The following is a 12,556-nucleotide window of genomic DNA, read 5'->3' as shown; positions in this document are numbered from 1 at the left end:
CCTTAAACACCCATTCTGAATATTCATTACTTAATCACCATATAAGTTTGTCCATGTTCTTGACTGACATCTTTACTTTCAAATCATGGGAGAACACAGACAAACTTTACTGAATGTGAATTTGAGGTTTCACTGACATTTGGCGGAGTTTAATGAGTGGCTGTAGGGCTTGCTCAAATAAACTATATTTTTTCCATTCAATTTTTAAGACCACAGTTAATGCAAATATGTTAAGCAACAAATGACGCAGCGGTGACACTGCAGTCTTGAAGTAAAGAGTCAGGCATTTGCACTCCAGATGATCCCTGCATGGAGTTTACAAGTGGGGCTGCTTGGGTTTGCTCCGGATTCCTCCCACAGGAGGTGAATTGGCAATGCTAAGTTGTCCTTTGATATGTGCATGTTCACCCTGCAATGGGCTGGTGCCCATTTCAGTGGTAATTGCTTCCTGGGATGGCTCCAGGAATAGCAGTTTTCAAAGAAGAATGGATCAACGATTATTATAATCTGTCTTGCCCAAAGCAAATCTCCCTTGCACACAGCCAATCCTTTAAACAGACAGAAAAATGCTCTGTACAATTTGTGTTCCAGGTTACTTCACTGTTTCAGATTTAGTTTGAGAGAGGTTATTTCAACTTGAATATGTTGTATTCAATTTTTTCCTCTGTTAGATGCCCGAGATGTTCCTGTCTCCAAAACAGACCATCGGTAGTCCACACGAGCAATTTAACGGTGGTCTCACCAAATCTGCATCACACTTCACAATGTGACAAGATATTTAAAAAACAAAAAATATGATATCTATCGCTTTGATGAAGCAAATAAATGAAAGAAAATGCTCCAAATTTCCAAATCAGTTAACTAATTCACACCTGAATGTTATGTTAATCACATTTTCTCACTTTCTTAAAATAAGAACAGGCTTATTTTGCCAAAATTAAAAAACGCAGACAGACTTGCACATTTTCTATCTTCTTTCTATAATGTTATCTGTGTACTTTTTTGTGATGATGACTGACTTAGGAACCAGTTTAGACATCCTAGAGCTGTCCTACTGGAGCTGAGGTCACAGAGCCCATCATGCAGCTATCACAAGATCGCTGTTCCATTACAAGTTTAGAGCAACCGGGTTTAGAAAATGGATGGATGGATCATCAGAATGTGACTGATGTATCATTGAAAATGTGCAAATAAACAAGATTTTCTATTCACTTCATTGTTGTGCTGCCTGAAATCACTAAAATGCAAACTCCAAAAACACCTGTATAGAACTTATGGATGGTTGAAACATTCTGTAACTTTAAGCCAGTTTCCATGGGGAATTCGTATTTTACAAATCCTGAATTTTGCATAAGAAGTGGCTTACACATGTTTTCTGAGTGTAACCAAATTTTATACATGAGGCCCCGGGCGGTTCCTTTGTCATTTGCACCTCATTATTAACTGATTTGGCTGTTTAAGAAAGTAACAAATAAAAATGTAATGCAGCTGTTTAAAACTTTAGACAATTAAGGGTTTTGAATTGTAACAAATGAGTTAACTGAAACTAAGCCCCAAAAGCCATATTGGTTTAGTAGTAAATAAATGGGCTCTAATTAAAAATTTGGCTTAAAGCAAATACCTGTAGCGACTGCGGACCCCCAGAACTGGAGTTGAGCCCCTCTGTTCTAGAACAATTGAGCCTGCTTGTGTTGTATTAGAATGGGAAGTGATGTCCACTGACTTTAAATTTGGGGCTGGGATTAGCTTTTATTTTTATACTAAGTCCTTGCGCCTGGAAGGCTTAGCTGATCACTCACTTTCATTTTCAGATCTGTACTCTTCAACCCAAAAAAAGCATCACTGGCTTTAAGCACATGGACTGTGTCATCAAAGGTCGACCCTGTTGTATTGGGACTAAGGGCAGGTAGATGGCAGTACTCATAAAGTAACACATACTGTGTATGTTAAGCGACAAGGGCTGCAAGTCTTAACCAGAATGCTCTGCCACTTTCAGGTGTGAAATTAGCACTCGGGAGTACTGCAAGTTCATGCATGGCTACTTCCATGAGGAGGCAACTCTCTGTTCTCAGGTACAAGAGGAGCAGTCAGAATGAAGCCTCTTGTTATATACTCTTTTGATACTTGAACTTTCATGTTCTGTTCTGTAGGTCCATTGTCTAGATGAAGTGTGTGGACTGCTGCCCTTCCTCAATCCTCAGTATCCTGACCAGTTTTACCGACTCTGGCTCTCATTGTTCCTACATGCCGGGTGAGGTTTTCCCTGTCCACCCTAGTAGGTATGGGGAAGTGGAATGAATCCCCTCGGTACTTTTCCCTTATGATCCACTTGGGCAGATGGGGTGAGGGGAAGGGGATATGATACCACTTGGTGGTAGAGGCACGTTGGGTGGCTACAGCTTGGCTGATGCTGTGCTGCTTTTCCTTCCTACAGGATTATCCACTGCCTGGTGTCTGTGGTCTTTCAGATGACTGTTCTACGAGACCTGGAGAAACTGGCCGGTTGGTTGCGCATATCGATTATCTTCATTCTGAGTGGTATCACTGGAAACTTGGCGAGTGCGTTGTTTCTCCCATATCGGGCTGAGGTAAGGGAGCGTCTCAATAATTCCCCTTCCACTGCACTTGTTTCTGTATGCCCAACATTGTGAGGTGCAGGACAGACAGACTAACAGATTTTTTTTTCCAAATAATTTATTTTTTCGTGGGTTTAGTACTGCAACACTAATTTCTACTGAACACCTCAACCAGTATTGCAAAAATTGACAGTTGTTCTGCATGTTTGTAAAACAAACATTTCCTGTATTCAATTGTGCTCATTTTGTAATAATGTATTAGATTATTGTAAATAATAGTGTTTAGCAAACTTCGATCCATCCATCCATTATCCAACCCGCTATATCCTAACACAGGGTCACGGGGGGTCTGCTGGAGCCAATCCCAGCCAACACAGGGTGCAAGGTAGGAACAAATCCCTGGGCAGGGCACACACACACACACCAAGCACACACTAGGAACAATTTAGGATCGCCAATGCACCTAACCTGCATGTCCTTGGCCTGTGGGAGGAAACCAGAGGAAACCCACGCAGACACAGGGAGAACATGCAAACTCCACGCAGGGAGGACCTGGGAAGCGAACCTGGGTCTCCTTACTGCAAGGCAGCAGTGCTACCACTGTGGTTTAGCAAGCAACTTCTCTTTAAACCATGTGTGCACGTTCATGCAGCTGTAGACAAATTGACTTCCACTCTGTTGTCTAGTCTTTTAATCTTGATGTTCTACTTCCATATACTGTATGTATAACAGGATTACAAAACATATTAGAAATGTAGTGCAGTAGTAGTAGTGCATATATGGCTAATCTGCAGTACACGAGTCATGTGGAAAAAGTAAGTACACCCCACAAAATATTTTTTTCCTTTTTTAAAATATGTGGACATATCAAGAGTTGATGTTCATTTAAACAGAATCTATAGATCTATAGATAGCGGTGATATAATACAGCAAACGTCATGCCACATTTACATTTTGTATCCCATTCTATAATTAAATAAATAAATGCAAATATTGCATGTGGAAAAATTAAGTATACAAGTACATTTCTTACTTCTTATATCAAATGCCAAAAATTAGAATTGGGTGCACCAGATCAGTTTTAGCACATCATTAGATTGGATCTTCTCTGAACCTGCTCTCTTGACATTTAGTTTGGTTTGCTCTTTGTCATTAGTGTGTGCTATCACCATAATTAGATCGAAAGAGCTTTCTGAGTCCTTCAGAAAGAAGGCTATAAATACCTATAAATTTGGAAAGGGATTTAAAAAGATATCCAAACAATTGGAAATAAATTATTCCACAGTACAAAAGATATGATGTACAAGTGGAGATTTCAAGCAACTGCCAGCAAGTTCAGCCCAAGAGCAAAATGCAAGATGCTGAAAGAAGTCTCTTAGAACCCCAGAATTTCATCACAGGAACCTCGGGTAGCACTTGACACTTTTGATGTCAAAGTGCATGAACCTACCATTAGAAAGAGGCTTCACAAATTTGATCTACAAGGAAGGTGTGTCAGGAGGAAAATTTTGCTATTCAGAAAGAACATCAGGGCAGGGCTAAAGTTTGTCCATGAACACCTAGGCAAAAACCAGGATTTGTGAACAATGTGCTCTGGACAGATGACCCAAAGAAAGTTATTTGGCCACAGTACCTGAAGACATCCATCCAGCAGCCATACCACATACACGTCAGAACAGGTCATCCTGAAAGTGGACCTTGCAACATAACAACCTTAAACATACTAGTAAATCCATCAAGGAGCAGCTCAAAAGCAAGAAATGGAGGGTACTGGAATGGCCAAGTCAAAACCCATATCAGAATACCATTGAGATGCTGTCTGTGGGATTTGAAATGGACTGTGCATGTAAGACACCCCTCAAACATCACACAGCTGAAAGTATTCTACACGGAGGTGTGGGAAAAATTTTCTCCCAGTCGAAGTCAGAAAATTCTAGACAGTTACAGAAATGTCAACCTGAAGGACAATACCAGCTGTTAGATCCTAGGAGGGCACTTACTTTTTCCACAGGCAGAAATGGCATATCTGTTAATTTTTTATGGAATAAATTATTGCAAAGTCATATTTTCCTTGATTTTTGTTTCAATTACATTCCCTTTTATCTAAAACATCCTGTTTAAATGAAGATCAAATCTTGATATGTCCACATATGTTAAAAAAAAACACACACACACACATTACATGGGGAGTACTTACTATTTCACAACACTGAAAGCCTTGTGGATAACCAAAAGATTCTATGCGTTGTGTCCATGCACCAGAAGTAGACAAGTTGTGTCCACCTGCCACTTGCACGTCTGTTCTGGAAAACTTTCTGCTGATCAACAGCCTGTATTTTAATCCTGGTTTGTTCTGAAGCAGATGGGAAATGCAGGTAATCCATTTAAAGACATGTTGTTGGTACTAATGGGTAAAAGTAAGGGGTCAGGGGACAATATGTTGGTGTCAGGTTTTAATTTGGTTAGCAATGCTGAAGTAACTGCAAAAGTTATAGTATATAATGTTTAAGGTGTTTATGCCACAAATAAATCTTCACTTTTGTTATTTGTATATATTGTAATCAACTTAAGCCTTCTAAAACATGGGTTTTTTAAAAACTTTAAAGTCTGGAGACCCAAAAAGAAAATTGGCACCACTACATGATAATTATACCATAATGACAGCAAGAGCCATAAATAGTGCCTGAAATATCTAAATTGGGAGAGCGTTAGACTGAAGATCTAAAGGTCCCTGGCTTGGTCCTTGGTTTCTGTCAGGATCAATAAAGTTGTTTCTGTCTGTCTAAATAGACAAATAATTTCCATATAATAAATAAGGAACTGTTTGTTTTAATTTAAGCAAATTTATCATGTGAATATTGTTGAAAGAGAACAAACATTGTTATCCATGTGTCCATCCATCTTCATACACTGCTTATCCTGGGCAGGGTCATGAGGCAGCTGGAGCCTATTCCAGCAAACCAACCCTAATCCGCACAAGACACCAGTAAATCACAGGGCGAACACAAGCATTTGCACACATACAGGCCAATTTAGCAACGTTGGCCCACCAAACCTTCATAACCCAGCCACAGGGGATGCACAAACTAGTGTGTTTCTTCGTGCCGGTCCCAAGCCCAGATAAATAGGGAGGGTTACATCAGGATGGGCATCTGGTGTAAAACTTTGCCAAATCAATATGCGGACAACAATACAAATTTCCATACCGGATTGGTCGAGCCCCGGGTTAACAACGACCGCCACCAGTACTGTTGGCCAGCATGTTGCTGGTGTAAATTGGGCTACTGTTGGCCGAAGAAGAAGAGGGGGGAGATGTGTCCGGAAGCAGGAGGAGAGGAGGAAGGTAAAGAGAGTGTAACTGAGGGTAGGAACTTTGAATGTTGGCAGTATGACTGGTAAGGGGAGAGAGTTAGCCGATATGATGGAGCGAAGGAAGGTTGATATATTGTGCGTGCAAGAGACTAAATGGAAGGGGAGTAAGGCCAGGTGGATCGGAGGTGGATTCAAATTGTTCTATCATGGTGTGGATAGGAGGAGAAATGGGGTAGGAGTTATTCTGAAGGAACAGTATGTCAAGAGTGTTTTGGAGGTGAAAAGAGAGTCACAGAGTAATGATTATGAAGCTGGAAATTGAAGGTGTGATGATGAATGTTGTTAGTGCATATGCACCACAAGTTGAGTGTGCGATGGATGAGAAAGAAGATTTTTGGAGTGAGTTGGATTAAATGATGAACAGTGTAACCAAGGGACAGAAAGTGGTGATTGGAGCAGATTTCAATGGGCATGTTGGTGAAGGGAGCAGAGGAGACAAGGAGGTGATGGGTAGGTATGGTGTCAAGGAGAGGGATGAAGAAGGTCAGAGGATACTGGAGTTTGCCAAAAGGATGGACATGGCTGTGGTGAATACGTATTTTAAGAAGAGGGAGGAACATAGGGTGATGTACAAGAGTGGAGGAAAATGCACACAAGTAGATTACATCCTATGCAGAAGAGTCAATCTGAAGGAGATTGAAGAGTGCAAAGTAGTGGCAGGGGAAAGTGTAGTTAAGCAGCATAGGATGGTGGTTTGTAGGATGACGTTGGAGATCAAGAAGAGGAAGAGAGTGAGGGCAGAGCCAAGGATCAAATGGTGGAGGTTGAAAAAGGAAAACTGCAAGGTTAAGTTTAGGGAGAAGGTGAGACAGGCACTGGTTGGCAGTGAAGAGTTACCAGACAGCTGGGAAACTACAGCAGATGATGTAAGGGTGACAGCAAAAAGGGTGCTTGGCGTGATATCTGGACAGAGGAAGGAGGAAAAGGAAACCTGGTGGTGGAATGAGGAAATACAGGAGAGTATACAGAGGAAGAGGATGGCAAAGAAGAAGTGGTCTGGTGCTGATATTTAAGAATAAGGGGGATGTGCAGGACTGTAGTAAACTACAGGGGGATAAAATTGATGAGCCACAGCATGAAGTTATGGGAAAGAGTAGTGGAAGCTAGGTTAAGAAGTGAGGTGATGTTTAGTGAGCAGCAGTATGGTTTCATGCCAAGAAAGAGCACCACAGATGCGATGTTTGCTCTAAGGGTGTTGATGAAGTTTAGAGAAGGCCAGAAGGAGTTGCATTGCGTCTTTGTGGACCTGGAGAAAGCACATGACAGGGTGCCTCGAGAGGAGCTGTGGTATTGTATGAGGAAGTCGGGAGTGGCAGAGAAGTATGTAAGAGTTGTACAGGATATGTACGAGGGAAGTGTGACAGTGGTGAGGTCTGCGGTAGGAGCGACGGATGCATTCAAGGTGGAGGTGGGATTACATCAGGGATCGGCTCTGAGCCCTTTCTTATTTACAATGGTGATGGACAGGTTGACAGACGAAATTAGACAGGAGTCCCCGTGGACTATGATGTTTGCTGTTGACATTGTGATCTGTAGCGATCGTAGTGAGCAGGTTGAGGAGACCCGGGAGAGGTGGAGATATGCTCTAGAGAGGAGAGGAATGAAGGTCAGTAGGAATAGGACAGAATACATGTGCGTAAATGAGAGGGAGGTCAGTGGAATGGTGAGGATGCAGGGAGTAGAGTTGGCGAAGGTGGATGAGTTTAAATACTTGGGATCAACAGTACAGAGTAATGGGAATTGTGGAAGAGAGGTGAAAAAGAGAGTGCAGGCAGGGTGGAATGGGTGGGGAAGAGTGTCAGGTGTGATTTGTGACAGACGAATATCAGCAAGAGTGAAAGGGATGGTCTACAGAACGGTAGTGAGACCAGCTATGTTATATGGGTTGGATACAGTGGCACTGACCAGAAAGCAGGAGACAGAGCTGGAGGTAGCAGAGTTGATGATGCTGAGATTTGCATTGGGTGTGACGAGGATGGACAGGATTAGAAATGAGGACATTAGAGGGTCAGAGAGGTGAGATTGTGTTGGTTTGGACATGTGCAGAGGAGAGATGCTGAGTATATTGGGAGAAGGATGCTAAGGATAGAACTGCCAGAGAGGAGAAAAAGAGGAAGGCTCAAGAGAAGGTTTATGGATGTGGTGAGAGAGGACATGCATGTGATGGGTGTAACAGAACAAGATGCAGAGGACAGAAAGATATGGAAGAAGATGATCTGCAGGGGCGACCCCTAACGGGAGCAGCCGAAAGAAGAAGTCCACCAAGCCTTCATGTGTTTTGACTGTAGGAAGAAAACTGCCGCACCTGGATGAAACCCAAAGGGACATGTAATCTCCATACTGAGAGTACCCAGGTTTACAAAACGATAATTATTTAAATTGGTAACCGATTCCTGAGGGTTATCATTGCATGTCTAAATTTTTGTGAATGTTTTAGTAAACCAGAAAGAAGTCAATTCTTCTTTACAATGGGTGCAGAGTGCAAAGGTGGTGATTTTTGAATGGCCACTTAACTTAGTCACATGATTCATGGTGCCAGATAAGGTGTAAAGTAGTCAAAAAATAACTGATCAATGCAGTTTGTTTTAAATAAAGATTTTTTAAAATAACATCAGTTATTTAAATTAAATTTTTTAAATAACATTTTTGTAAGAGATCCACCAAATAATATTTGTATTATTTTAAAGAATGTTTTTTATAAGAGATCCACCATTAACTATACATCATTCTAACTGAGTTTGCAAACAGTGCAACGTATCTCGGTTTTCATTAAACTGAGTAAAAAAAGAGTGGCACATTTAAATGTTTAAATTATTCAAAAGACAAAAAATGTATACAGTGTTCATATTTTCAAGGTTTAATGTTTTTATATAGTCACAAGTAGTAACAGGGTGTTTGTACCATGTTAGATGTTATGGATGCATTGAAAAGTCCAGCAAAATGACACCTTTTATTGGCTAACTGAACAGATTACAATATGCAAGAAAGCGTGAAATTTCTCTTCTTAGTTTCATCCAGTAATAGACAGAAATTAAATAAAACAAACCGAAAAGACAGGTTAAAATTTACACAAAACAAATTCTAAAACATTTACATCAGTTGAAGAACAGATTTTTTTTTTTTTTGTTAAAACTAATTATAGAAGTTTTGTAGTAACTAAAATGGGCACATGATACATAAGAAAAACTACTTGTGTAATTTATTATTGCTATTCCTTATTAAAAAGATGTATGGCACTGGAGAGAGAGGAATTTCTGGAGCGATTTTTGTGTGGGTTCTTATAATGGTTAACCTCCCTAATTTGGTGAAGTTAAGTTGTGTGTGTCATCTTATACAGGAGATAGGATACATTTTGTGAATATTGCGGCAAAGAGTCCTGTCAGCAAAGTTTAATAACATTGGTCTAAATGTCAAAGTCTCAGCCTACTTCACCCTTTTAATACTTTCTGGGATTCCTACAGTTCTCAGCTGTCCAACAAACATGTTCTTCACCCTACCAGAAACATTGAAATTTATTGAACCACTTTAAGCGTAGTGTGAAGAGAAGGGATGCTTCTTTGTTGAGTCAAATTAAACCCGATACGAAACTTCTTTGAACCTCCATTACGTACTGTAACTGTGAACATGTGATGAGGCACCAACCAGTTTGCCATGGCCACTGGCCGTTCATTTAGCATGAGGAAATCCACCTTAATAAAAGGATAAGTGTCTGCGTGATTGTCCGTATGTCTGACCAGTTTGCTATGTCCCTGTCATTACAATAGATGGCACATCACAAATATTAACACTGCTTTTACAAATCCCATATCAAATGGCATATAACAGAGACTTGTGCATTGCAAGGTGTACTTCAGACTTTAATGTTGAGGTCTACTTTGATTACTTAGACTTCAACTCATCTTAGTTGGGTAGCATAGCTAGTATTAATTCTATTTTTGTGCCATAGAAATGAAAGCTCAGTGTGACAGGCCAGTTGTTTTCATAAGCTACGTCTCAGATCACAAACTACTACAAAGAACAGTACATTGAATACAGAATACCCATAGTCTAAGAAACCCTGCTCTAAATGTATAACGCTTGATTGAGCAGGCTTTTGAGTACTGAACAGAAAAGAGATATTACACTCATATCTTGGCACATAAAGTTTGCAGAAGCCATACTTGGATGCTTGCATTTTTGTTTGATGGAATACCATCTGCCCTCTCCTCCCCTCCACCCAAACCCATGGCATACTGTTCATTTGTACATTTAGACTCTTAACCCTGCGGTGGGTTGGCACCCTGCCCAGGATTGGTTCCCTGCCTTGTGCCCTGTGTTGGCTGGGATTGGCTCCAGCAGACCCCCGTGACCCTGTGTTCGGATTCAGCGGGTTGGATAATGGATGGATGGATGGACTCTTACCCTACCTTCCAGATGCTGGATTAGACAGCAAAGCACCTTTTGGGGCCTAGGGTCGCCTCTTTACATCCTGAGAGAATGTAATGCTGCCCAGATTAGCCATCTGTGGTGCTTTCTTCTGGCTGTCAGTTTGAACAGAATTACTATGGCTCGGCATTCCTTAGGGCTTTCTGGAATCCAGAAGTTTACATACCATACACTTGCTTGCAAGGTGTAATACATTTTGTGTACTGACTCCCCAGAGGCAGAAGTGGTAGGGCCTGGGCACCCATCCGTATACCACTGAACTCCACAGCAGATTAAATCCCACATAAATTACCACAGAGCTCCTTGTAGTTGTGAAGAGGTTGAAAAGGCCAATGTGACAAGATATGATTGTGTCAGCCAGTGCTGTGCTATTGGAGAATTTTCTTTCCTCCCCTCATTGTTGACCTTTGGCCAACTTCCTTTTTCTTTTTGAAAATGTCACTTGGCTGTCTTCTGCCCAGACCAAGTCTTTGTCTGGAGATGAAGCGGCCTCTTTGACGCAACTGCCTGTCAATAGAGAAAAAAACAGCAGGCTGAAATGCCAGGTTATCTGTGTTTGTGTCAGCCTGGTGTCTGGAGTAAAGGCATGTTCCCGATAAAACTTGGCAGCAGACCTATTCACGGATCATTGTTTTGTTATTTTTTGTTTTGACATGCACTCAGTTCTCTGACTGGCTTTTGATTTTACCCCCCGGTCCCACACTGGCATTCTTAAGTTTGATCTGCTTCCAAACCCTCACAATAATTGTTGACTTTTCTTGTCTTTCTCCTTTGCAGGTTGGCCCTGCTGGTTCCCAGTTTGGAATTCTTGCCTGTTTGTTTGTTGAGCTATTCCAGAGCTGGCAGATCCTCGAGCAACCCTGGACAGCCTTTTGTAAGCTACTGAGCTTAGTGCTCATCCTGTTCCTGTGTGGCCTTCTGCCTTGGATTGATAACATTGCCCATATCTTCGGATTCCTCAGCGGCCTCCTTCTGTCCTTTGCGTTTCTGCCGTATATCACCTTTGGCACGTCAGACAAGATGCGAAAACACGCCATGATAATAGTTTCGCTGCTAGCATTCTTAGGCCTTTTGGGTTCCCTCATTGTCTGGTTTTATGTCTATCCTATTAACTGGCACTGGCTAGAATACCTCACTTGCATCCCATTCACCAAAGATTTTTGCGAGAGGTATGACCTTGACCACGTGGTACACTTGACTCCCTGAGGGTAGCAGGCATCCTGATTTTTACCTCAGGCCTTGTCCTCCCTGGAAAAGCAGTCTCCTTGGCTTGTAGAAAGGACACGGTCTGCAGGGCACCATCTTAATGTGACTACCTGATTACCTTCCCCTAATTCACCTTACTCTCACCCATCACTGTCGACTCACTGCCTAGTTACATTTCAGATTATTTTAGCTCATTTGCATTTATTTATTTTTGCCTTTTGTGTGCGTAAGACAGAAAGAGAGAAGGAAAGAATGGTCATTCAGAGGCTGTAAACTCACAAATGCAGTGCCAACTTCAGGTTCTAGTTAGTCTACACCTGTACACTCCACTATTTGGAGATTCATGCATTTTATGAGGCAGGCTATCTGGAATCCTGTGTATTTTCTCAATATCTTTCATACTACTACTACAGAGGTTATTTTTGTTATAAGTTTGAATAAAATACTGTAACTGTGGCTCTGCGATTGTTCTTACTTAACCAACAAGGGTATTACTGACATTAACCTGTTGTGTGGGTAGCTCACTATTCCAAAGCTATGAGCAAAGCATGAGGAAGGACTAGGCCAGTAAGGAGCCAATTAGGCAACATCCGCAGTACTATATTCGTTTTTAGGTGAAAATGGTCTCCATCCACACTAGAGTTTGCATGTTGTTTACAAAAAGTATCGTCGTCCACACTAAAACCGCATATGATATAGACATTCACTTACAGTGGGCATGCGTGCAACAGTGGAAAACTACTTGGAGTGTTTCTTGTACCAAACAGCATTTGAACAACTAACTCAATAGATAAAATAAATGCACAGGCGTGTGTCTAGATCTTTAATTACTGCTACTAAGTTATTTACAATCTAGTTTTCAAAAGGCTTTGAAATAATGCCGCCCAACAATGGGTTTTATTGAAAAACCATAGAGACCGGCAAATTAAAATGCCTTTTGTACATGTATGAGTACATTCAGACTGTACAAAAGGCAA

At 41.2% G+C, this 12,556-nt stretch overlaps 1 protein-coding gene across 1 annotated transcript in view; it reads left to right on the top strand.

Annotated features, from left to right (window-relative positions):
* The window catches only part of LOC114664771 (inactive rhomboid protein 2-like), a 55,609-nt gene extending 43,574 nt beyond the window's left edge, over positions 1 to 12,035 (top strand). Inside the window, exons 14-18 of the mRNA XM_028819030.2 lie at positions 1,812 to 1,906; positions 1,997 to 2,072; positions 2,151 to 2,251; positions 2,435 to 2,588; positions 11,151 to 12,035. Of these exons, the coding sequence (XP_028674863.1) occupies positions 1,812 to 1,906; positions 1,997 to 2,072; positions 2,151 to 2,251; positions 2,435 to 2,588; positions 11,151 to 11,579 (855 nt within the window). The 3' untranslated portion in view covers positions 11,580 to 12,035. The remainder of the gene's footprint in view (positions 1 to 1,811; positions 1,907 to 1,996; positions 2,073 to 2,150; positions 2,252 to 2,434; positions 2,589 to 11,150) is intronic.
* The last annotated feature ends 521 nt before the right edge of the window (positions 12,036 to 12,556 follow it).

This window comes from Erpetoichthys calabaricus, chromosome 14 (genome assembly GCF_900747795.2).
Source record: "Erpetoichthys calabaricus chromosome 14, fErpCal1.3, whole genome shotgun sequence".
Taxonomy (NCBI): Eukaryota; Metazoa; Chordata; class Cladistia; order Polypteriformes; family Polypteridae; genus Erpetoichthys; species Erpetoichthys calabaricus.
Note: the sequence above shows the minus strand (reverse complement) of the source record. Positions and strands in the feature narration are given on the sequence as shown.